This window comes from Medicago sativa, chromosome 2 (assembly GCF_051527215.1).
Source record: "Medicago sativa cultivar Bolivia chromosome 2, Bolivia_mono, whole genome shotgun sequence".
In the NCBI taxonomy this organism is placed as follows: Eukaryota; Viridiplantae; Streptophyta; class Magnoliopsida; order Fabales; family Fabaceae; genus Medicago; species Medicago sativa.
In genome coordinates, this window is record NC_140750.1 from 28,093,525 (window position 1) to 28,118,642 (window position 25,118).

At 34.9% G+C, this 25,118-nt stretch overlaps 5 protein-coding genes across 7 annotated transcripts; 2 read left to right on the forward strand and 3 right to left on the reverse strand.

Annotated features, from left to right (window-relative positions):
- The first annotated feature begins 113 nt into the window (after positions 1 to 113).
- On the forward strand, positions 114 to 4,546 carry LOC146945978 (vacuolar protein sorting-associated protein 2 homolog 1). The gene is made up of 5 exons (XM_085744233.1): positions 114 to 300; positions 975 to 1,105; positions 3,564 to 3,668; positions 3,879 to 4,139; positions 4,246 to 4,546. The coding sequence occupies exons 1-5, from the start codon at positions 264 to 266 to the stop codon at positions 4,381 to 4,383; spliced, it is 672 nt and encodes a 223-aa protein (XP_085600359.1). The 5' UTR covers positions 114 to 263; the 3' UTR covers positions 4,384 to 4,546.
- A 1,599-nt stretch (positions 4,547 to 6,145) lies between these two features.
- Positions 6,146 to 10,039, forward strand: LOC146945979 (protein FAR1-RELATED SEQUENCE 5-like). Its single transcript, XM_085744234.1, has 4 exons — positions 6,146 to 6,642; positions 7,140 to 7,257; positions 7,385 to 9,679; positions 9,768 to 10,039. Exons 2-4 carry the CDS (start codon positions 7,150 to 7,152, stop codon positions 9,780 to 9,782), a joined length of 2,418 nt encoding a protein of 805 aa, XP_085600360.1. The 5' UTR covers positions 6,146 to 6,642; positions 7,140 to 7,149; the 3' UTR covers positions 9,783 to 10,039.
- Positions 10,040 to 10,921: 882 nt separating this feature from the next.
- On the reverse strand, positions 10,922 to 12,988 carry LOC146945980 (uncharacterized). The gene is made up of 2 exons (XM_085748866.1): positions 12,753 to 12,988; positions 10,922 to 12,259 (listed from the first exon to the last, which is right to left on the reverse strand). Exon 2 carries the CDS (start codon positions 12,239 to 12,241, stop codon positions 11,069 to 11,071), a length of 1,173 nt encoding a protein of 390 aa, XP_085604992.1. The 5' UTR covers positions 12,242 to 12,259; positions 12,753 to 12,988; the 3' UTR covers positions 10,922 to 11,068.
- Positions 12,989 to 16,177: 3,189 nt separating this feature from the next.
- LOC146945981 (uncharacterized) lies at positions 16,178 to 21,509 on the reverse strand. 3 transcript variants are annotated; one of them, XM_085744236.1, is made up of 11 exons: positions 21,444 to 21,509; positions 20,367 to 20,525; positions 18,705 to 18,867; positions 17,905 to 18,630; positions 17,590 to 17,796; positions 17,427 to 17,507; positions 17,240 to 17,326; positions 17,025 to 17,165; positions 16,820 to 16,944; positions 16,662 to 16,737; positions 16,178 to 16,544 (listed from the first exon to the last, which is right to left on the reverse strand). In XM_085744236.1, exons 3-11 carry the CDS (start codon positions 18,771 to 18,773, stop codon positions 16,398 to 16,400), a joined length of 1,659 nt encoding a protein of 552 aa, XP_085600362.1. In that variant the 5' UTR covers positions 18,774 to 18,867; positions 20,367 to 20,525; positions 21,444 to 21,509; the 3' UTR covers positions 16,178 to 16,397. The 3 variants fall into 3 exon arrangements, with proteins under 3 accessions (XP_085600362.1, XP_085600361.1, XP_085600363.1); XM_085744235.1 differs by lacking the exon at positions 21,444 to 21,509 and having other exon boundaries at positions 20,367 to 21,199; XM_085744237.1 differs by lacking the exons at positions 20,367 to 20,525; positions 21,444 to 21,509 and adding an exon at positions 19,312 to 19,370.
- Positions 21,324 to 24,557, reverse strand: LOC146945982 (uncharacterized). The gene is made up of 2 exons (XM_085744239.1): positions 22,834 to 24,557; positions 21,324 to 22,351 (listed from the first exon to the last, which is right to left on the reverse strand). The coding sequence occupies exons 1-2, from the start codon at positions 22,971 to 22,973 to the stop codon at positions 21,694 to 21,696; spliced, it is 798 nt and encodes a 265-aa protein (XP_085600365.1). The 5' UTR covers positions 22,974 to 24,557; the 3' UTR covers positions 21,324 to 21,693.
- Between the last annotated feature and the right edge of the window lie 561 nt (positions 24,558 to 25,118).

Genomic DNA, 25,118 nt, shown 5'->3' on the forward strand with positions numbered 1-25,118 from the left:
TCTCAAAATAAAAAAAAAAATTCTCAAAAAATAAAAAATTATTATTAGGTCTCACACGTATTGTGGCACGTGTGAGAAAAGACGAAAACGAATTATTTCGTGGATGATTCGTTGTTTCAACGCTTACCGCGTAAGCAAGCTACACGATCAAAAGCAGAATCGCTTCCAAAAATAATCACTTCTCTCAGAAACCACGATCGTGTAGATTATTAAGTTCCGTTTTTCTCATCGAATAGATCTCCGATTCAATCAAATCAATCACCATGAGTTTCATTTTCGGAAAGAGAAAAACTCCCGCAGGTTCGTTCATCATCAATCAAACTCTTTTTTATTGCTATGAATCTCATGAAATTGAAATTCAAAATTGGATTGTTCAATTTGGATTAAGAACTTCTCAATAGTCATTAAATTTTTGCATTTAATTTAATTATTTTCAACATGATCGACCTTTTTTATTGCAAATTCCTTTGATATTGTAAATTAACATTTTTTTCATCAATTAGTTTATTTCCAATTTTGATTATTCAATCATAATTCGCTGCTGTGTTTGGATAAACATCTTATCTGTAGCTTATAGCATAAGCACTTATGTAGAAGCTATTTCTACTGTAAAAGATGAAATAAAGTTAAATTGTTTTTAGTATAAGCTATCCTGTAGAAGTTATGAAAATAAGTTATAAATAGCTTATGAATAATGCCATAAGCTTTTTCGTAAGTTTTACAAAAAAGTTTCACAAAACTTATGTCTTAGATAAGTTTGAACAAGTCAATTCAACCAAGTCTTAACTGGAAGATTTACTTGTCTACTTGATTTAATGTGGGATCTCTATGTTAGGATGATCGTTAGTTTTCATCGTGCATTGATGCATCTTTTGAGTTTTGATTGAGTTAGGGGGGTTTTGGATTAGTTTTTGTAAAGATGAAATACTACATATTGATTTTGTTGTGTATGACTGTGAATTTTTTATTTTCAGAGCTTCTGCGGGAAAACAAGAGAATGTTGGATAAATCAATTAGGGAAATTGAGCGGGAGAGGCAAGGTTTACAGACACAAGAGAAGAAATTGATTGCGGAGATAAAGAAAAGTGCCAAACAAGGCCAGATGGTAATGTGATCATTTCTTGATTGTATTATTTGCCTATGAAGTTATTTGTTGTAGCAAGTTGAATATGCTATACAAAGAATTTACATGCAAAGAGTGAGTCCTCTGCCAGATTTAGTAGATAATGAAAACGTGTAGCAGTGCCGGTGGTCACTGTGATGCCTTGGGAATGTAAGCCACCTTCCACAGTCACAGTTTTTGTGGCCGCAATTGGCGGGGAAATTGTGGCTGAGTTGCGGCCCGTATCCCATCCGCTATTAGGGTTTTAAGGCCAATTTTTCAAAATGCCTTACTTTTAAAAGTGTCTTTTTTTAAGGTTATAATTGGCCCTTCAAACCCTTTAAGTGGCCTAATACTTTACCATTTCAATTCCCGCATTTTCTTTCATCTTGTCGATGTTTCCTTCTTCGTGTGCTATACTGCGTCTTCGCATGTGTTCTGCTGCGCCTTTTTCATCCTCGTCTTCATCGTTTTGTTCTGTTTCTTCATTTGTGTTCTGCTTCTTCTGTGTTTGTTTTCCGTTCTGATTGTTTTGATTTTATATTCTTCATTCTGTTCTTACTTCTGTTGCTTTGCTATATTCTTCGTTCTGTTAAGTTCTGCTCTTTGATTACTTTTAGAACTTGATTTTGATGGGATGTCATTTTGATTACATTTAGAACTTGATTTTGATGGAAAATGACAGTTTTTTTTTTTTTTTTTTTTATGATTTTTGAGTATGTTGGTTTCTTTAATTTTGTGTTTTTCTATTTTTGAGTATTTATGTTTACTTCGTACGCTGATATTTAGTTTTTGGAATAGTGGCTATCCCACTATCCGCTATACCTCTGTAGCATTTTAGGGGATCGGCACTACGCATGACGCTATCTGGGATTAACAACATAGAGATTGGTGAGTCAGCCAGTTGAAGCAACATTTTAGCCCCATAGTTTTACATCAGGTTGTTGCTATGCACAGTACTCTTCCTTGACACTAGGTCTAAAAACAATGCTGTTCTATCTGATGGTACCACAAATGAACCTTTTTCCTTGCGCAGTCCGATTGCCTAAGGGGGGTGTAAACCACAACATCCCAATGCTGTTACATTTAGCATTTAGACACACTTTACACACCTAAATAAACAATAATTGTTGGTCTAGTTACTATTAGATTTGTTCAGATGACAATATTTAGCTGGGTCTGTTAATGGCAGCCATTGCCTTGGTAGTAGTTTGATGTTAGGATCCAATGGAGCGTCGCGTATCATTGAGTCAGTAGGCACCGCATCGATTTCCTAAAGTAGTTTTTGGCATACTTTAGCTTAGTGGTTGTAGCATGTGTAGTTGACTGTGCCACGACAATCCCTGAAAAATATTTAAAAGGGTCCAAGTCTTTTGTTTGAAAATGATTTGACAAATGCTGCCTGAGACATACCAGCTGAATAATTACAATTGATAACAATATCATCAATGTAGACAAGAAGAAAGATGAAAAAGTCAGGTGGAAGTGCACTGAAAGAAAATTGTTTGATCAGTTTCACATCGAATCATGCCGAATTGCAAGAGACTAGAACTGAATAATCAAAATAAGACACGAGGAGATTGTTTTAATTTCATTAAGAGATCAAGGAGATCAAGGTAGTTAGCATGCTAAGTTAGCTGATCCCTGAGCTGTAAAACTGGTGGCTGATGCATTTATTATTCTTCCTATAATTGACCATGACGATGAATATCTATAATGGTAGGAGGAGGCAAAAATCGGCTATCTTGGCTAAACTGATACTATTACTTACTAGGGAGAGTATCTATACAGGTTAGATTTGTGAGAGAATCCTTAGAAACTGTACTCCAATGATGTCAGCCGTCTCTATTACATTGTTTCTAATCTGATTGGCCTTAAGAATCAAGAGATGGACATGTGAACTTACTTCACTAACCTAAGTTTGATGTTCTGCTACCAAATAATGAAATTGGGGTTTTGAGGATGTGTATATTGGTAACACAACTCTTCTGATTTCACAGATGATTGGTACATGAATACAGTAATGGTATTACTATTCACACAATATTTTCTTACCATGATTTCTTATATGCTATAGGTGCAGAATGCATGTTGATGATAGAGATCTGCATTCTATCAGAATACACTTGAATTGCACTTGGTGCAATTGGCAATAGTAGTATTACATTTCCTTAGTATCATGTTTGGCTCGAAATGTAGCAAGACAATGGAATGTGAAATTTTGACTGAATAGAATTCTTGCATGATAAAATAGTAGAACTGGTTTGCACATGTTGAGTGTAGTTTGCTTTCGATGTTGTTACACCAAGTTTAGATTTTTACACCAACCTTAGATTTGGCTGCAATGGCATATGTATTTTAGGTTCTTCATTGTTAACTTCTGATTTAGGCTTTAAGGTAGCCAGGCAGGTGACGTTTATTATATTAATGGCATTTTTGTATTTTATGTATCGTTGTTCAGGGAGCTGTTAGAGTCATGGCAAAAGATCTTGTTAGAACAAGGCATCAGATTGAAAAGTTTTACAAGCTAAAATCACAGCTCCAAGGTGTATCACTCAGAATTCAGGTATGTTAATGTTTTGTAATCTATTTTATTCTATCAAATATGTCATTATTGATAATATTATGTTCTAAGGCTCATAGCAATATTTGTTTAGTGGAATTTAATTAATTGGCGAACACCGGTAAAAGCTTGATCGAACACCATCTCTATGTCTTTTAACTTTTTGATTGAATTGATTACTGAAAGTTAGTTTATTTGCACTACGATTTTCAGACATTGAAATCAACACAAGCTATGGGTGAGGCGATGAAAGGCGTGACAAAGGCCATGGGGCAAATGAATAGGCAGATGAATTTGCCAAATTTGCAGAAAATTATGCAAGATTTCGAGAGACAGAATGAAAAGATGGAATTGACTATGGAAGTGATGGGAGATGCCATAGACGATGCTTTGGAAGGGGATGAAGAAGAAGAGGAAACAGACGAATTAGTGAACCAGGTCCTTGATGAGATTGGAATTGACATAAACCAAGAGGTATTTTTCTTAAATGTTTCTCATTCAACATTAATTTTCACCTAAAAGTAAATGACACTAGGGGTGACTATAACAATGCATAACGAGTTTTTGTTTCAATGCACAGCTTGTAAATGCACCATCATCAGCCGTTGCTGCCCCCGCTGCAAAGACGAAGGTACCTCAAGCTGAAACTGCTGCGACCGATGATAGTGGTATAGACAGTGATTTACAGGCAAGATTAGACAACTTAAGAAAAATGTAGTCTTTCATCTATGATACAGGGACGGGACCCCCCTGTTTATTGGGGAAAATGAACCTCATATCTACCATGCTATGATTGACAAGTTGTGCCAGGATTTGCTGAACTCGTGATTATAAATAGATGTTATTCTGTATAAATAAAATTTCGTTTTTCAGTTTTGATATGTTAATGCCTTAATGCTGCATAATTTGAATATATATTTGTACTTTATAGTAATTGTATATCTCCTACAATCAAAGAAAAAAAAAGAGAAGGAAATGTAGAGCCTCTTTGAAATAGTTTTTGTTTTCAGTTTTTGAAATATACAAGTCCTCTTCTCACAATAGTTATCCTTTTACATGTTTTAGTTTTAGTCCCCAAAACTAAAAAATTCAAAACTGTTTTCAAAACTGTAATTTTAAAAATTAGTTTAGCAAAAAAGTTTTTAATTTTCAAGTTTTTAAAAACTAAAAAAGAGTTTTTGGGAAGTGTTTCAAATAGGCTCGTAGTATCCACTATTGAATCCAAGTCATGCTCGGACCACAAAAAATGAAACATAATAAAGATACACTTCCTAATTAATTTTTTTTTGAAGGTATACTTCCTAATTATTATATTTTTGCATCAATGAATATATAATAGTTATTAATTAATTAATATTTCCTCTCCAAAAAAAGTGTATTTGTGTGTGTTTTTTTTTTATTTTTTAAATTTCTTAATTATTCATAGTATTTAGAAAACTCTTGCCGAAGGGCTTGTGAAGATAAATATAAACTTTTAAAATGGTCTGATCCTTAAATGTCTGAGACGTTATCATAATTCTTAAATGTATCAAAATTAAAAATATATTCCTAAATGTCTTTTTAGTGTACTATCATTTTTGTCCTCATGTTATTTTTGTTCCTAAAATTTGTTTTTGAAATTTTGGTCAATTGAATCCATTAAATTACAATCAAGAGACGTTTGAGGATGTATTTATCATTTTATATTTATCATTTTAAAACATTCAACGTTTAAAATTTTGAAACATTCAAGAACTACAGTTAAAACTCTATAAATTAATAATGTCAGGACCGGAGAAATTTATTAATTTAGAGAGTTATTAATTTATCGATAAATTAATAATTATTAATTTAAAGAGTTTTTAAGTAATTATACTATACATACCAAACAAAAAGGCAAATTAGTTTATGCCTCTTGGAATTACGTTGCCGCGAACCTTGAGACTCAACGTAAATTAGTAACTACTGTGTTCATATGCATTGGAAATCAATAATGACTTTTGAAGTACAGTAAATGTAAACAAGAGGAACAAATGTGTTCAATGTATTCTTAATATATTTTTTTCAGTTTCTATGAATTATTAATTTATAATTTTCTTGGGACCGAAAATTATAAAGGGATCTTCCGAAAAATTATTATCTTATTATTTTATCGAGTTTTTCAATTTTTTACATTGGCCCAAGTCGGGACCGGACAAATTTATTATTTTAGAGAGTTTATTAATTTACCGAGTATTAATTCAAAGAGTTTCTACTGTATAATGAAAACGCTTTACATATTTAAGGACGAAAATGATTGATTTTTTTTTTCAAAATAAAATAAGAAGTATGAATTATTAATTAAAAATTTGAAGGGTGTAATATGCTCGTGTCAAGATGAGGATCCTAACTCAACTGAGTTTATGAAAGTATACATTTTGTCTTACTTGCCCATATTGTCAATTCCCATTAGGTTCCTCATTAGTCTGACCGATAAACGAGGTGGCATTTAGCATGCACAAATGTAAGATTTGTGCACCATGCACAAATAACAAAAATACACAAATTTAAGGACAGGTGGCAGTTTTGGTGGGGTGTGGTAACCTGCTGAAAATAAATAAATAATAAAAGGAAAACATATTATAAAGGAAAATATTGATTTTATTGTTTTTGCTGGATACACCCCCCAAAACTTAAACATTGAGAGTAGTAATTCACCCTTGGTAACACATCAGCACAACTAGTTTCTCACATAATTTTTTTTTCACGTTTTCCTTCTTGCATCCTTTTCTCCTTCATGTTCTTCATTTCTTCATAGTTCCAGAAATTTAATATTCACCATCAACCAACCTACCCATTAATGTAAAATTTTCACTCACCATCAACCAATCTATCCATCAATTATTGTTCAATATCAGTTCATTTTTCCATTGAAGGTTGGAGATTGCATCTTAGTTTGGTTTGTAGATCTGAATTCATTGAAGGTGTTGGTAGATTTCTGAAATCTTTAAACTTGAAGGTATGTATAAGCTTGGTAGATATGATGAAGTATGGTTGTTGCATACTAGTACTAGTTTTCATACTTGAAATGCATTTTGAACAAGATGGTCACCATTGAAGTTGCTGTTCTTGAGTGTTCTGAATTTTCGATTTTAGATTTACTTTTATGGAGTAACGCACGGTCGTGCGGATTAAACACATGGTCGTGTGTAATCTTACTGGAATTGTAGTTGGAATTGTACTGAAGCATACACACGACCGTGTGGTTTTTTGGCATGGTCGTGTTCAATCTCACTGGACCTAAACTCAATATGGCCTGGAACACGCACGACCGTGCGTTATATTGACACGGTCGTGTTACAGTTATCAGGAAATTTAATTGGTTTGCACTGAATGGTTTGTACCAAAGCTTCATTGAATAAGTTTTTTTTCTTCTACTAGTATACCCAACCTTGTTTTCCTGCCGTGTTTGGCTATCCAAATGATTGTGTCTAATTGAATTTATGTATGTATTAGGAACATCGAAATGGATATTAGTGAAATTCTTGAAATTTTTCAAGTTTCGAATGTGAGCAACAAAACTGGGGAAGGCAACACAACTGCGGAAGGCAACATAGGTGTGGAAGGTTCAGAGGTATGTCAAAGTGATTACATTGTTGTCTAAAATATTATAGAAGTTGCATATATTAGCGAAAAGCATACGTTAATTACGGTCGTAGGTTTTGCAATTACTAAGTTATTTAGCATGTTATATTCTACAGGACTTGGACAGTGGCTCTTGTTCGGAGAGTTTTGCGTGTTCCTCGGATGATGATATGGAAGACGCGTACAATTCGATGTATGGGTGCAGTTTCGATGATGAATTTGCGGTTGATTGCACGACTGACTTTGAGAAAATTAATTTCAAGGAATTAAGCTCTGATGAAATTATGATGTACCATTTTCCGGATCGTCTAGTTGCATTCAAGTTTTACAATATGTACGGTTGTGTGCACGGATTTGCTGGTAGAAGATCCCGTGTTGTTAAGAACAAGGATGGCGAAGTTATTCAACAAGCCTTTGTTTGTCATAGAGAAGGTCACCGGGATGCAAGGAATGTCAATAATCATGAAAGAAAAAGAGAGCACAAGCCAACTAGTAGGTGTGGGTGTATGGCAAAAATTCTAGTACACGTTGACTACGGTAGTGACCGGTGGTACATAAAAATGTTTGACGATATTCATAATCACACATTTTTGGATGAGAAGTATGAGGGGATGCTACCTGCACATAGAAAGATGAGTGATTATGACAAATTTCAAATGAAAGCAATGAGAAATGCTGGAATTCCTACGACACGTATCTATGGTTTTTTTGCTTCACAAGCTGGTGGATTCAAAAATCTAGGATATTCAAAAAGGACAATGTACAATGAACAATTCAAGGAGAGGGAGAGGAAGACAACAGATGCAGATGAAGCAGTTGAATTTCTGAAGGGATTGTCTAGGACAGACGATATGATGTTTTGGAGGCACACTGTTAATGAGGATGGAACACTTCGACATTTATTTTGGTGTGATGGGGTTAGCCGTATGGACTACAAGGTGTTTGGAGATGTTTTGGCATTTGATGCTACTTATCGAAAAATTCGATATAATACACCGTTAGTTATTTTTTCCGGAGTAAATCATCACAATCAAAGTGTAATATTCGGCAGTGCAATTGTTGGTGATGAAACTGAGGCAAGTTACGTGTGGCTCTTGCAACAATTTCTTGAGGCAATGGACGGAAAGACACCTGTGTCGGTTATAACTGACGGAGATTTATCCATGAGGAATGCTATTAGAAGTGTATTTCCACACGCTCATCATCGTTTGTGTGCCTGGCACTTGGCAAGAAATGCATCAAGCAATATAAAAAATCCAAAATTTGTCCCGAAGTTCAAACGATGTATGTTTGGTGATTTTGATATCGAAGAGTTTGAAAGTAGGTGGGAGAATTTGGTTGCTGAATTTGAGTTGGAAAATAACAAGTGGATTCATGAGTTGTATCAGAAGCGGAATCAATGGTCAACCGCCCACATTCGGGGTACATTCTATGCTGGTTTTAGAACAACCTCAAGGTGTGAAGGTCTTCATTCTGAATTTGGAAAATATGTTACTGTGCTGTCAAATCTGGTGGATTTTTTAAATCATTTTATCCGGTGGCTGAATTATGTTAGATACAGAGAAATAGAGGCGGATTATGCATCTTCCTTTGGTGAAACCGTTCTGCAAACTCAGCATAAGAGTTTAGAGAAATCAGCTGCAAAACAGTATACAAGGTCAGTTTTCAAGCTTTTTAGGCCTGTATTGGAGAGAGCTTGTCGTTGTAAAATCGAAGAAAAGGTGTGCAATGGTTCCATTTTTAATTATAATGTTTTCAAATACCCTAGAGATGACATTCATTGGACTGTTTCATATTGCCAAGAACGATTAACATTTGAATGCTCTTGCAAGAAATTGGAGACATTTGGTATTCCCTGTGAACATATCGTAGCTGTTTTAGTGTATATGAACATAAGAAAATTGCCGGAATCTGTTGTGATGGAACGATGGACCAAACGTGCTAAAGATGTAATCAATGCCCAAAATGCTAATAGTTCAAGTCACCGGGATCCTGCATTTGTAACTACGTATGTTATGTTTGTGGAGCGTTGTAAGAGGATGGCAAACGCCGTGTTAAAGTGTAACAATCCAGATTACATACACAAAACCATGGAAATGGTTGAACAACACACTGAGACATTGGAATCATTCAACAGGGGTGAAGTTGATGAGATGTTTGATGTGGGTCCAGAGACAGGAAGAAGCTTAGGTAATCCGCAGCGGCTTAGGAAAAGAGGTGGAGCAGCAGCCGATTCTTCAACTCGAAATGCAAATGCGAAAAAAAAACGGAGCACGCCTAAATGTGGAATATGTGGAGGAAAGGGTCACAATCGCGTGTCATGTCGGTTCCGTCAAGAAGAAACTCAGTCTTCAAATTCCAATCATGAACAAGACTTTTATAATGATAACGAAGATTGGAACATTCCTATGGTATGTATGAAGCTGTTATTGTGTTATTTTGAAATGTCCAAATTCTTATCAATTTTTTGAACTAATTTAATATAATTTGACAATGTAGGATGGCTTGAATTAAAAGTGATAAGTGATGGAGGAGAATGAAGTTTGAAGTATGTTGTTGAAGTGGAGATGTTCGAGGATCGAAGAATTTGTTCGTTTTATGTAGTTTGTTAAAACTGTTTTTGTGGGTTTGTGTATGTTGAGACTTAAGGGTTTGTGTATGTTGTTGTGAGCGTTCTTGTTTGAGTTCCCTGAAACTCAAAAGTATTTATCTTGAACTTTATGAGACCAAAAGTAGTTATATTGAACTTATGCGCGAATTGTGTTTGGGAAGCTGTCTTCATTTACGATTACTGAATGACATTTTATGTTTTTTAATAACGCACGGTCGTGTGTATTAAACACACGGTCGTGTGTATTAAACACACGGTCGTGTGCAATCTCACTGGAAGTTTGCTTGGATTTGTGCTGAAGCATACGCACGACCGTGTGTATTAAACACACGGTCGTGTGCAATCTCACTGGAAGTTTGCTTGGATTTGTGCTGAAGCATACGCACGACCGTGTGTATTAAACACACGGTCGTGTGCAATCTCACTGCAACTAAACAATTTGCCCTGTACTCACGCACGACCGTGTGTTATATTGACATGGTCGTGTTTAATTTTTCTGGCACTTTATTTTTTTTTAAATGGGCATTGACTGACACGTTTGGCATATATTTGACAAGGGCGTGCGTCCAATGTAACCAAGTAATACCATTTTTTCCTGAGTCTAAGTACCGATGTCCGTTTATTTCGCTCGATCGTTTTGATTTTTTCATTTTTCAATCAAATGTATATTAAACCTGAGGCAAATTTTATGACAAAAATATGAAATAAAAATTAATTTTGCCCCGGTAACACTGAATCTTGTTCATGAGTAACATGATTTTGGTTCATCAATCACATTACATATTAACCAAATAGTAGTATACAGAACATCAAAATTTATGGGCCCTTTAGCCAAAACAAATAGTTGATGGCACCCATAAGCAAAAAATCATGTTTCTTAACATGTCTCGTCTCCGTATCAAACCACAGTTGACTCCAAAAATCTTGTTTTTTAACGTGTCTCATCTCCGTATCAAACCACAGTCTGATATTTCCTATGTCTATATTGACACTTTTTTCGTATGAACAAGTGCACATATCCAATTGAACCAATCAACAATCATTAACAAAAAATATTTACACAACATACCAGAATATTCATTGTGAGTGTGTACCGAGCTAAATAAGTTAAGAGCTAAATAAATTACAACAAAATGATAATTTTTCAAACAAGTTCAGAGCTAAGTAAGGTGTCATAGGTGCAACACGATTATTGTGGACCGGCTGGAGGATATCGCATGTTGAGTTGTTGCATCTGTGATGCAAGCATTTGTTTGATCAAAACAACCTCCTCATGCGTCCTGTCAGCCTTAGCCTCCATCCTTCGACGCCAATCATCGTCGTCTTGCCTTCCTTCCGTAGGTTGTTGTCCCTCACCCATTTCTTCATCTTGCGCATGCTGCCCTGGAGGTACCTGTGGATCTAAATCAATATAAAGCCAGTTTGCAAGATTTGTTGTGTCAGTTCTCGATGGATCCGGCAACAAAATTGAATCTTCGTCAGATACCAACAATCTAAAATTCTTGCCTTCACCATCTATGTCCCTAACCATATGTATAGTTTTACAAAAATCAATATCAATGGTGTATTTCCCCTCAATGCCAATTTCGTCGGTTGCCAATTTTGCTTTCAACTTCCAACCGATGAAACTAATCAATCCCCCCGCCATCATCTTACCTTTGGGTTGAGCCGCCACATATGCCAAATGGTTTAGAAGGTAGTAGCCAGTGTTTACAGCACGGTTGTTAACCATAGCCCATAGAATGAATAGCTCATCAGCCCTCACCGTTGCCGTTTCTGGCCTACCGAATATGGTGCAGGCCATAACTCTATGTAAATAGCGGAAAACAGGGTTTTGGATCATACTAGCCTTGGCAGTTCTAGATTCAAAATGGCCCCGCCCAGTTATTTGTGACCAAAACTCGTGTTGGTCATAATTTTGAGGCCTATTAACGCGGTTACGAGAGACATGAATGAGCCCCGCGCTTGCGAAACCCATTTTGTCACAAAACTGAGAAAGTGACATGTTGTACTCTACGTTACCGAGGCTAAATGAAACTTTGGAATTTTCTCTATCCGGAACAAAACAGAGGGTACTCATAAATTCAAGTGTAGATGTTACAAAGGTGTAATGCGTATCTCCTACAAAGTCAGTCCAACCTATGTTATTAAGGAGTGTCATAACATTGGATTTTATCCCGAATGCCTCTAAAGCATGTGAATCGGGATACCTATTCACACAAATTTCTCTATTCATAAGCATGTTGTACCTTTCCCGTTCAGATTCGGAGGTCAGAATAATCCCCCTCGCATTTTGTATACCCTTTTTCTTGGTGCAGTGAGAAGTGGAACCAACATCAACTCCCTTTCCCTTAGAAGCCATTTTTGAACACTTTTGTTCCTGTCGCAAAAAAAAAAAATAATTATAAATCAACCTTAAAAAAACAAACACAAGATTCTTAACCAAATAAAACAACCAAATAGTAGTATTTAACATTTCTTGATGATAAAAAAACCAAATTCATACCCAAATAAAAAAAACCAAATTCATATACATATTCATAGACACACTAACAATTTTAACTGCTAGATCAAACATTTGAACTTTGAAATGTGTGAATTTTAATGAATAAATTCCAATTTTAACTGCTAAAAAAAATGCACGTGTAATATCAAATCATACAAGGAAGATCTTTCAAGAGTTTAATAAATAATGAGATTTAAGAATCATATTTTTTTTTTAACACAAAAACAAAAACCCTAATTTATTAACAAGGAATATTTGGAGAAATAAAGATGAAGAATAAGACATATAGACAATTACAATGGATTGATTTGGAGAAATGTTGATGAAGGAGAAATAAAGATGAAGAATAAGACATATAGTCACTTACAAGGGATTGATTTGGAGAAATAAAGTGAAGAATAAAGATAAAGATGAAGATCTGGAGAGATAAGGAACTATGGGAGAAAAGGGAAGATTTGGATTGATTTGGTGGTTTATGAAGATCTGGAGAGATAAGGAACTATGGGAGAAAAGGGAAGATTTGGATTGATTTGGTGGTTTATCTTCAAAGATTTGGGTGGTTATGATGAAGTGTTGGAGAGATATGGCTGTATGGGAGAAGCAGGTCGTGTGTAAGTATTTAGGAGAGAAGCAACACGTTTGTAACTGCTGAGAATGAGTGAATGGTGGGGCTTAAATGGCTTGATTTATGTTAATTTAAAGCACACGGTCGTGTTTCTGAATGTCGGCCATGGTTAGAATATCCTCAAATACATCCTCCGTCTTATGTTATAATAAAAAAATTGTTATATCCTTATAAAATAAACAACAAAACATGTTTAAAGTTGGTCAAAAAAATGATTAAAGATATAATATGAACGAGGGGACATCATACAAGATTTAGGACATAAGTATGATTGTTTCAATCATAAAATAGTGCATACATTTCTTGTACAAACCAATAACAAATTAATAGAAAAGATGGAACAACATTAGAACAAATTTAGCAACATATTTCATTGTACAAACCAAGAACAAATTAATACATTGCAACATATTTCACAACATATTCCAAATTAAGATTGCAAGTCTTGAAGGAGCATATTCAAAATGAAAAAAAGAACAAAGCATTAAAGTAACCAAGTCATGCAACTTGATTATTCAGGACCGGCTTGAGGATTTTGGATGTTGAAGTGTTGCATCATTGCAAGAAGCATTTCTCCTTGGTTGTCGATCTTAGCCTCAATCCTTCGACGCCAGTCCGCTTCATTTTCCATTTCTCCGACTGGTTGTTGTTGTTCATGGTGATCACCCATTTCCTCATCCTCATGCTGCTGCTCTTGAGGTTCATCTTGCTGCTCTTGAGGTTCATTTTGCTCATTATGCTCTTGTGGTACCTGTTGTGCTACATCACGATAAAGCCAATTTTCTATGTTCGTGGTGTCAGTTCTAGATGGATTTGGCAATAAAATTGAATCTTTGCCGTATATCAACAATTGATAATTTGTATTCGACCCATCTACCTCCCTAACCATACGGATATTTTTACAGAATTCAAGATCAATCTCATAGTTCCCTTCAAGGTAATCTCCGGCAGCTCTAGCATTCGCTCCAAGCTTCTTACTAATGAATCTAATCACTCCTCCCACCACTATCTTACCCTTGCTTTTAGCCGCCGCCACACTTGCCAAATGGTTTAGAAGGTAGTAGCCAGTGTTGACAGCACGCTTGTTAACCATGGCCCATAAAATGAATAGCTCGTCAGCCCTCACCGTTCCCGTTTCCGGCCTACCGAAAACGGTGCAGGACATAATTCTATGGACGTAGCGGAAAACAGGGTTATGAATCATGCTTGCCTTGGCAGATTTAGCTTCAAAATGGTCATGCCCACTAATTTTTAACCAAAACTCTTGTTGGTCATAATCTTGAGGCCTAGTATCCTCGTTATGAGAGCCATGAATGAGCCCCGCGTTTGCGAAACCCATTTTGTCACAAAATTGAGAAAGTGACATGTCAAACTCTTGGTTATCCAAACTGAATGAAACGGAGTGGTTCGGGTCAGTGAGATTATCTTTATCCTTCTTAAAACAGAGGGTACTCAAAAATTCAAGTGTTTGGCTTTCATAGGTATGGTGAATGCTTCCTACAAATTCACTCCACCCTATGTTACCAAGTAGTGTATAAACATTCTCTCTTATACCTAATTTATCTAAGGCAAATTTGTCGGGATACCTGTTATGTATAAATCCTCTCAGGACAAGCCTGTTGTACCTCGACCTTTCAGATGAGATGGTCAGGATAATCCCAAGCTCATTACGTGCACCCTTTTTCTTCTTGCCGCATGAACCGTCAGAAACATCAACAGCCTTTCTCTTGGAATTCATTCTTCAGAAATTTGATTTCCTGTTCAAGTTAAAAAATCGAATTACAAATGAACTCCATTTAATATTAAGCCATACCACTTTATGCCACTAGTTTTCTGAATTTCGGTCTCAATCAAACAACAATTAGCACAATGGGCATATTAGCTTGAATGTAGATATCACTATTTTTCTAATTGAAACATCACACACTACTAATAGTACAATTGTTCATGTGTTACGCCTAATCAATGGGTGTAGTTTACTTCCATAATTTTTTATCAATGTCACTAATATACCCGTCACTAATATACCACTCCCATATACATTTTCATTTTCCATTAAGAACAACAAAAAAAAAATCACCTTTTATCTTTAGTAGGGTTATGGGTAAATTGCAATTGAACACCCAGAAAAAAAAAATTAAACAAATTCATCAACAAACACAATGCTGAAGAATCATACTTATAGAAAAATCAGTCCCACTTTTCTTTATCCTTCCATTATAGGAGTATTGGTAATAACAATCAAAAATCCCCCTTCCTTCCATTATAGGGTTATGGTCATACTTATACAAACACATAACATAGAAATTAGGGTTTGTAGAGAACTTACTTGAGTGAGGGTGGTGTCCGATGTTGACGCGTGAGAGAAGAGTGAAGTTTGGAGATTTGGGTTTTCTTGAAGAGAGAAACCGAATGATGAAGATTTGGGTGAGATTTGGGTGTACGATGATGAAGATGTGGAGATTCAGTGAGATTTGCTTCAGCCTTTGGGTATAGAGAAGTTTGGGAGGAATAACCCTTTTGAGAGAAGTTTGGAGGAGTTGAGAGAAGTTGAGAGTAACCGATGGTAATGGGTGAATGGGTGGATAAAAATACATTTTATAAATTTTATTTAAGCACGGTCGTGTGTATTAAACACATGGTCGTGTGCAATCTCACTGGAACTCTACCATGAAATGTGCTGAAGCATTCGCACGACCGTGTGGTTTTTTGACGCGGTCGTGTGCTAACTCACTGGAACTAAACACAAAATATGGCATGGACTCTCACACGACCGTGTGCTATATTGGCACGGTCGTGTTCAGTTATCAGAAAATTTAATTTCAAGTCCTGATGCATACACTCGATCGTGTTCTTGATTGGCATGGTCGTGTGTGAACTCCCTGAAACTACATCAATCTATGGCCTGATCAAAAGCACGATCGTGCATATTTCCGACACGGGCACCATAATTACGGCACTTTTTTTTATTTTTAACTGCCCATTGACTGACAATTGGCATATATGTTGTAAAGGGCGTGCGTCCGGTGTAACTAAGTAATACCATTTTTCGATCGTTTTGATTATTTCATTTTTTCAATCAAATGTATATTGAATGTGAGGCAAGATTTAGGACATGAAAATATAAAATATAAATTAATTTTGACACGGTAACACCGAATCTTGTTCATGAGTAACATGATTTTTGTTCATCAATCACAATACATACTTAACCAAAACAACATTACAGAACATCAAAAGACATGGGCCCTTTAACCAAACCAAATAATTGATGGCACCCATAAGCAAAAAATATTGTTTCTTAACATGTCTCATCTCCGTATCAAACCACAATTGACTCCAAAAATAAGGTTTGATTGGAGATGAGATAAATTAACTACACAACCATTAATCGGTATCCAGATCAATGGGTTTCTTGTCATTCTTAGTCTTCATAAATGCATCGGTCTTTTCTTGAACTTGAAAGCGGAGGGAATTTTGATCCCCAATCAACAGTTCAGATGCAGTGTTCAGCCGCACAGATTTCTCGTTTATCTACATTTGAAAAAGAAAAAAACAAAGTGCTTAGTGAAAATATTAACATAAAGATGGAATGTGGAATTACTTTAGAGCAAAGAATGATATCTAATTTTTATATTTTAGTAAACTTACGGTGCTATGAAAATCTTCCGGCCTATAGTAATGTTCCATACTTAGCCAGTGCAACACCCATACTCCGGAGTTCTCGCTGTAGGGATAACAACTATATTATATCGTATAACAGAAGCACAATAATTGATTCAGTAATTATGGAAATTACAATAACTTACATACTACTCAGGGCATCGGGCATTCCAGTAGGCCGGACAATTTCAAACTTTTCAAACTCATGATGCTTGTTGCGAAAGACCGTGGAGTACTCATCACACTTCAGAAGGTGATGTAACAACAATCCCTAGTATAAAGTGGACTTCAATGTCAATGTTTTAGAACTATCAGCAAGTATTTATTTAAAATAGTTTATATGTTATTTACCATTCTTTTAATCTTGTGATGTCGTTGGGCCTCGGTTAATCCAGCTGGACAGTTAGAATCAAGGTGATACGTGATTCCGCTTGGAACATGTACCACCATCAGAAACCAATGACCATTCGCACCCCTCAATGGAATATATATCTGTAATGTAAAATGATGCAATGGTTTTAAATTGACACAAGTAATCTTTTTAAAGTTTTGCTATGTATACTTACAAACTTCACTTGTGTGAAAGGTGCCATCCAGTCTCTACAGTACTTCGCCCTTATTTCTGGTAACTTTAATCCTTCCTCGAAATCAAACTATTTGAAAACAAAATAATATCCCCAGTTATGATACTACTTTGCTATTTAAATAACTTATAGAAAATTTAACATTATAGTATAGAAAGAATAGGCAAACCGCAAATGATGGAGGGAGGCACCAAACAGACTGCCTCAAGGTGTGTCTACATGTTATCCTTGCCGCTGCCAATGCAATTACCTTGCAATGTATAAATTTTATAAGTTTACCTAAAGTTGATGAAATAGGCCAAATTCAAATTTAAGGTAATCCGTGTTCTTACCAATTCAGTTATATGAACAGCAGGGAGGAGACATTGAAGTTCAGACCTTGTAGCAGTTAGACCCATTGTCAGCACAAGTGTCTCGTTAATCAAATTGCCTTCAGGTGATATTCCGAAAAGGTAGGAGCATACATGTGCATTCCTAAGAGCTCGTTTGGTTTCTTCGTCAAGACCAGCATTGTTGGTGTCAAGAGCTATTTCCTTTCCCTGCAGTGTAAACCTTGGATTGTTATATGCATGCAAAACACCAGTCACATATAATTATCATATTACATAATCAACAAAAGAATTTAGTTAAATATTATTTATTTTTACCTTCGGTGTAACTCCATCTTTCTTCCTAGCACTTCGTGGAGTTGCTTCTTCCCATTGTCGTTTGAAATTCTTCGCCGATTGATGAACTTTGGCGCTTTTTTTCGAAGAACTACTTTTTGTTGGCTTCAGCGTCGGCGAAGGGGTGTGAAATTTCAATCTCTTGTGGACACCACCCGCTGGGACCGTAGATGGTGCAGCTTGGCTCAAATGTTTAGACTTTCTTTTGTAGTCGCTCTTTGTGATGAGACCACTTTGCTTAGCACTCGTCCTGCCTTTGTCCGGTGTCTCTTCCTCCAGCCAATGGTCCGGTACAAAAGCTTTTCCCACACTTTTTGAAAAGTTAGTATTTGAAACCTTAACATCAACTGCATGATCGTCAAAATTGTCCATTCCACCAAAGACACTGCTGCTCCCACCATTAAACACATCGTGTTTGGATGTACCCTCGGCAAAATTTTCACGAAGAAAACCTTGATGAATATATTTGCCAAAAGATTCATCAACTTTTTCAGATTCATAACCCACCCCTAATTCAGCTAGCTCCTTCGCAAAACGTTCTTGTTCGGGTGGCACAGGTGGTTCCTTAAATTCGTTCTCTTCGGAGCTTGTTGATGAACCGTGACCATTACAAACACTTTTAGAATTTGCCAACACTTCAAATACATCAATAGAGGTTTGTATAGCAGCAATGTTACTCCTCAATAAGTTTACTTCCTTGGTTAATCCCTGTTATACCGCAAATACGTTAGGACTATAGTAACAGTCACAAGAAAGGAACATACAAGAACAAAATGTTATACCGTTTCAAGAGAATCTTGTTTCTTCGACACTTCACTAAGCAAGACTTTCAAGGAAGTAATCTCTTCCATGACATCTTGAAGAGTAAGCTCTTTATTACCACCAACAACTTCTTTGTTGGCAATACATCCAGAAGTGGCATCTTCCAATTCTATTGTCACGTGACTACATAATAATCGGTTCATAAAATAGTTATTATCAATTAAATAGTTGAAAAAAAATCATAAAGAGATATATATATATATATCAAACTTCATACATGCAACATCCAACAAAAGGTCGAGACTTGAAAGTTTATTTCTTTTTCCAAATCTCTAAAACTTCATCAATATACTCAAAAGTTGAAGTAAAAAAATCATCAACAAACATAAAACTTCCAACATGAAGTCATCAAACAAAAGCTCCAAACTTGAAAGTTTCTATTAACTTCAAAAATAACTTCATCATTATACTAAAAAATTAAAAACAACATCAACCAATAGCTCAAGACTTAAAAGTTTCTTTTTTTCATTATACCCATAACTTCATCAATATGCTAAAAATGTTAAAAAAAAAAATCATATCTATCACACTAAAGGTGTTCACGCAGAAGGTTGAAGAAAAACTCACGGCAATGCAGAAGGTGTTCCATTTAGTTGAGGGTTGACAGCTTGACCATTTTCTTCCATTGTAGAGTTTGTAGGTGTTCAAGTTTTTGAGAGAGTAATGCTGATAGAGTTTAGAGAGACCGTGAGAGAGTATTTTCTTACACTCAAGTCTCAAGTCTCAAAAGGACTGCCTTTGGATTTAGGGGTCCCACGTTTAGAGAAAGTTTTAGAGAAAGTTTTTATCTTGGTGTCAATTCAGGATTGGTCCAATTTGTTAATAAAAGGACTGCCTTTGGATTTAGGGGTCCCACGTTTTTTTCTAATCCTGTTTTACTACCAACTACTTAAATACCTTTTGCCAAATATTTTTAAATAGTATTACTTTAAATATTATTTTTTTCCCTATAAATACATACACACCCTTTCATTTGCTCACACACTAAACTTAGTCAGTTTTCATTTTCAACATGTCACCGCCGCCGCCAATTGCAATACGTTGCACTGTCAAATTTGAGCATATTGCTAAACAGTATGACTCTTGGTACTTCCCACCGATCGATACGCTATCGGAACTAACTGGCTATTTCAACGAGTATTTCACTAGATATATGGAACCTACCCGTAAGGTGAAGAAAATCTCTGTCATAACACCATACTACTCCTTGGAAACTGTCCATAACGACTGGAAATTAAGTTATCATTTTGATAGTCTTGAAAGCGACTCTGATGTTCAAGACATGTTTCGATGGAGGACAAACGGGGGAGACCCGTTGTACTTGTATGTTACAAGTCAGATATCCGACTAGTAGCTTCTATCGATTCTTGTTATCTATCTTAATGTTTCACATTTTTAATTAATGTTAGCATTTGTAATTTTAACTTTATGTAATCGTTCAATTAATGTTATATTATTCTATTTTAAATAATTTGTTGTCTAACTTTAAAAAATATGTGTACAAGCACTAATCAGCCCATAACTTGATATTTAAACAAATTTGGTGCTAATATTTTTCTAAATGACATAAATAAATCATGACATTATAACATAAAAAAAAAATTATAAAAATCGATTCATACCTATTTTTTTCCACTGGTAACGAAAATTTGACTTCTTCTATCCTCCCACCACATATAAGAGTTCCATAGCCATCGCTGAATCCAATATCTTCATGTACACTCCAGCATTTCCGATCATTGTAAGATGATAGCAGGATTATAATGTGCCATGAATTTTCTCTACAAATTTCCATTGAAAGCATGATTATTATGACAGAAATTTCTTCTCTATACAACACAATTTATCAAACAAATTGTAAAATCAAACAAAAGATTGTCCTGATATATAGAGTGTTATTGGTATGTAAATTTAATGATACTAATTATTATCTAACCATTTCACAACAGAAAACATTTATTACAGTCTACTATTTTTTTTTTAATTTTGAATAACTTGTCTTTTATTTTTTACTTTTTTTTTTCGATCCCCTATTACCCTTCATCAACTAGTCTTGTCTTCTTTTTTTTTTTTTAAATTAAAACAATCAACTAGTCTTGTCTACTTTTGTTTATTAAAAGATGGTACAACTTTTATATTAATTTAGGAAAAAATCAGTACTGTCAAAGACATGCATAACCAAGCTTGCCTATTTTTTACTCAACCCACCCTATGGAACAGCTGTTACTTTTGCCAAAAAACCAACCAAAAGTACAATTTTCCTCAACCCCCTAGGGAACAGCTGTGACCTTTGCCCAAAAAACTAACCAAAAGTACATTATTGATAAAGACTACTCCACAATTCTGTACCCCCATCACAGCTATCTTTCTACAATTATGAGATGCAATGCAATTATCCAGCAGATAAAAGACTTCCCACTGTACTTTCATATGTTTGACCATTTGAATTTCAAATTTTTAGGCTCTCATCTGAAATATTTCGTTCCCTTCCCTCTACAATTTTGATTTTCAAATCTTAAAATTTTTTGACAGGCTTGCAACATTAATCATTAAAATCATTAAGCAGTACAAAAAAAATATAAATATATATAGTTGCATAATTCCTTAACCTCCATTAAACATAATCAAATACAAGATTAAACATACTTAATTAACTAAAAACCTAAACAAAATACTGGAGAAAGTACAAATAAATTGACCTGAATATCACGCACGACCGTGTTTTAGTGTGACACGGTCGTGCGCAACTTCACTGTCTTCCAGCCTTGATATTGTTCTGAATACACACACGACCGTGTTTTAGTGTGACACGGTCGTGCGCAACTTCACTGTCTTCCAGCTTTCTTATTGTTCTGAATACACACACGACCGTGCAAGATATACACACGGTCGTGTTCCACTTCCTTCTACCATTCCATCTTCAGAACAACGTGAACCCAGAAAAGCTTCTTAATTTTTAATGAAGGCCAGCCAACCAAGCATGAACATCATCATAAGCACAACCACTTTCAGCTTGCACAATGAACTTCTTGCCCTTCCTACCTCTTCCTTCAGCAAAGATACCTCCTCAACTTGACTTTTTTTAACAGCAACAATCTCCACCATGGCTATGTTCTTAAAATTAGCAATTTCCATTTCCAGATTTTTTTCCACTTCAAGCATATGTTGTTTGTTTTCCTCCTGGACCAACTTCACTTGAGCTTCTAACTTGTTCTTCATGATTGATATCTCCATCTCAGAATCCTTCTTCACATTCTCGATCTCTACCTCCATTAATTTTTTCATCTCCACCAATTGACCACCAAGCTCTTTTTTCATCTCAACCAATTGACCTTCAAGCTCTTTCCTCATACCTTCAAACTTCGCAGCTTGGTCAAGTAGCACACAGTCTAATTCTTCTTCAACATCCACCGGTTCCATAGTTTCTTTTTCACATCCAATAGGTTCACACCACCGAAAAAATTTACAACTCTCTTCTGGCTTGTGCTTGCAACGGTAAAACAACCGATTAGGATTTTCCAGAGTCATTGACACCGAAATCACAGCTACATTTTGACAGTAGCATATCTTCCTGGCGTATCTAATCCAACCCCCATTCATGGTTTCACTGTTAAAATCAAATAATCCAAAAAAACAGTTAACAACATAATCAATTCAAACATTTATATGAATAACCATAACTATAAAATAATCAATTCAATTTATATTTCATCCTCTTTCAAAATCAGTCAACAACATCACACACTAGTACATCCAAGAACTTCATTGCAACACAAGATTCAGTCAACTAGCTCAATTTCTTCAAGAAGGTTTAACATTTCAAAAAAAAATATTGTATTTAAAATTTAATTTCAACACAACACATTTCCCATTCCTTTTCATTTTCATTTTTCTCCATTCATTCAACACAATCTCAAAGTGAAACCATAGTCAACACTTCATTTTTGGAAATTGAACAACATTTAAAAACAAAATCGAAATCCAAATTAATAGTGAAACCAAAAGGAATTGAAGAATAATCCAGATTATTAGTGAAACCAAAAGGAATTGAAGAAGAACTTAGAAAAATTAATTAAATTTTAAACTTACGATGAAGATTGAAGAAGTTGAAGCTCGGATGAAGAGAAGAAGATGATGCAGAATTCGTAGAGAAGATTGGTAGAGAAGATGGTCAAGCAATTTTCTTGGATCTGGGTAGCAGAGAATTCGTGAATGAAAATATATGTCATGAATGAGATACAATCCTTATATCAACCATACACCAACCCTTCTCATCTGTTTGGATTGGAAAATTTTAAGCTTAATGAAAGAAATGGAAAGAAATTTATGTAAAAGAGTGAAATAAGATCATTAAATGTTTGTTTGGTAGTAGATGGAAAAAAGGTATATATTCTATGTTTGTTTATAAATAGTGTTTGGTTGAATAGAAATTGGATAGATGTAAATATTGTTGGTTATTAAAAAAATGAATATTATGACTAATCAAGCTCTTAATCGACTAATCAAGCTCTTAACCCTAATGACAAGATTCTTCTACCTAAACAACTTCTAAGATTTCAAAACGACTTATCAAACTCACAACTCTTACCCTAACTGAAAGAATCTTGTAGTCAAAGTACTTGGATGAACGTTCACCGACTAATCAAACTATTGTTATCGACTAATCAAGCTTACAAATCCAACCCTGATGAAAACTGTAACCCTAATGACAAGATTCTTCTACCTAAACAACTTCTAAGATTTCAAAACGACTTATCAAACTCACAACTCTTACCCTAACTGAAAGAATCTTGTAGTCAAAGTACTTGGATGAACGTTCACCGACTAATCAAACTATTGTTATCGACTAATCAAGCTTACAAATCCAACCCTGATGAAAACTGTAACCCTAATGACAAGATTCTTCTACCTAAACAACTTCTAAGATTTCAAAACGACTTATCAAACTCACAACTCTTACCCTAACTGAAAGAATCTTGTAGTCAAAGTACTTGGATGAACGTTCACCGACTAATCAAACTATTGTTATCGACTAATCAAGCTTACAAATCCAACCCTGATGAAAACTGTAACCCTAATGACAAGATTCTTCTACCTAAACAACTTCTAAGATTTCAAAACGACTTATCAAACTCACAACTCTTACCCTAACTGAAAGAATCTTGTAGTCAAAGTACTTGGATGAACGTTCACCGACTAATCAAACTATTGTTATCGACTAATCAAGCTTACAAATCCAACCCTGATGAAAACTGTAACCCTAATGACAAGATTCTTCTACCTAAACAACTTCTAAGATTTCAAAACGACTTATCAAACTCACAACTCTTACCCTAACTGAAAGAATCTTGTAGTCAAAGTACTTGGATGAACGTTCACCGACTAATCAAACTATTGTTATCGACTAATCAAGCTTACAAATCCAACCCTGATGAAAACTGTAACCCTAATGACAAGATTCTTCTACCTAAACAACTTCTAAGATTTCAAAACGACTTATCAAACTCACAACTCTTACCCTAACTGAAAGAATCTTGTAGTCAAAGTACTTGGATGAACGTTCACCGACTAATCAAACTATTGTTATCGACTAATCAAGCTTACAAATCCAACCCTGATGAAAACTGTAACCCTAATGACAAGATTCTTCTACCTAAACAACTTCTAAGATTTCAAAACGACTTATCAAACTCACAACTCTTACCCTAACTGAAAGAATCTTGTAGTCAAAGTACTTGGATGAACGTTCACCGACTAATCAAACTATTGTTATCGACTGATCAAGCTTACAAATCTAACCCTGATGAAAACTATAACTACAAGATTCTTCGACGTAAACTACTTCCAAAATTTCAAAACGACAGTACTTCGACCTAAACTTCTTGGAAGAATGCTAATAGTTAGATGAATATTACACAACGACTAATCAAACCCACATAACTTACCCTAACAAAAATAATCTCATACGGAAAGTACTTAGATAAATTTTAATTTATTAATCAAGATATTCACTATGTGGATTGTATTTAATTATTTTTTTCTTTATTATTATAAAACTAAATTATAAATTCAATTCAATATATATTACAAATTACATTTTATTTTTTAAACACATTGAAATGAAAATAACATAATAATACATTAATCAAATAAACTCAATAATAAATAATGCAAAAATAAATTCTTACAAATACATCAACTTTTTTCTTGCTAATGTATAAATGTTGTGCGTATTTTAATGTCCATTTACCTTGACCCAATCAACAATAATGTACACACTCTGGTCACCAGAATAACCTAAACTTGACATTTTATATTTATTCATTAATTAATATACGTAAACGAGGATTATCTAAAATGGTGATTTTCATTTA

Bases quoted from the DNA above. Each gene is read 5' to 3' on its own strand.
- LOC146945982 (XM_085744239.1), bottom strand. From the start codon at position 22,973: ATGACATATATTTTCATTCACGAATTCTCTGCTACCCAGATCCAAGAA. The intron at 22,352-22,833 runs GTAAGTTTAAAA...TGATTTTAACAG, and splicing joins CAACTTCTTCAATCTTCATC to TGAAACCATGAATGGGGGTT.
- LOC146945980 (XM_085748866.1), bottom strand. From the start codon at position 12,241: ATGGCTTCTAAGGGAAAGGGAGTTGATGTTGGTTCCACTTCTCACTGC.
- LOC146945979 (XM_085744234.1), top strand. From the start codon at position 7,150: ATGGATATTAGTGAAATTCTTGAAATTTTTCAAGTTTCGAATGTGAGC. The intron at 7,258-7,384 runs GTATGTCAAAGT...TATATTCTACAG, and splicing joins TAGGTGTGGAAGGTTCAGAG to GACTTGGACAGTGGCTCTTG.
- LOC146945978 (XM_085744233.1), top strand. From the start codon at position 264: ATGAGTTTCATTTTCGGAAAGAGAAAAACTCCCGCAG. The intron at 301-974 runs GTTCGTTCATCA...TTTTATTTTCAG, and splicing joins AAAGAGAAAAACTCCCGCAG to AGCTTCTGCGGGAAAACAAG. The intron at 1,106-3,563 runs GTAATGTGATCA...ATCGTTGTTCAG, and splicing joins GTGCCAAACAAGGCCAGATG to GGAGCTGTTAGAGTCATGGC.
- LOC146945981 (XM_085744235.1), bottom strand. From the start codon at position 20,548: ATGCTTTCAATGGAAATTTGTAGAGAAAATTCATGGCACATTATAATC. The intron at 17,797-17,904 runs GTAAAAATAAAT...TTTACACTGCAG, and splicing joins AAGATGGAGTTACACCGAAG to GGAAAGGAAATAGCTCTTGA. The intron at 16,738-16,819 runs GTAAGTTATTGT...TTATCCCTACAG, and splicing joins CCCGATGCCCTGAGTAGTAT to CGAGAACTCCGGAGTATGGG.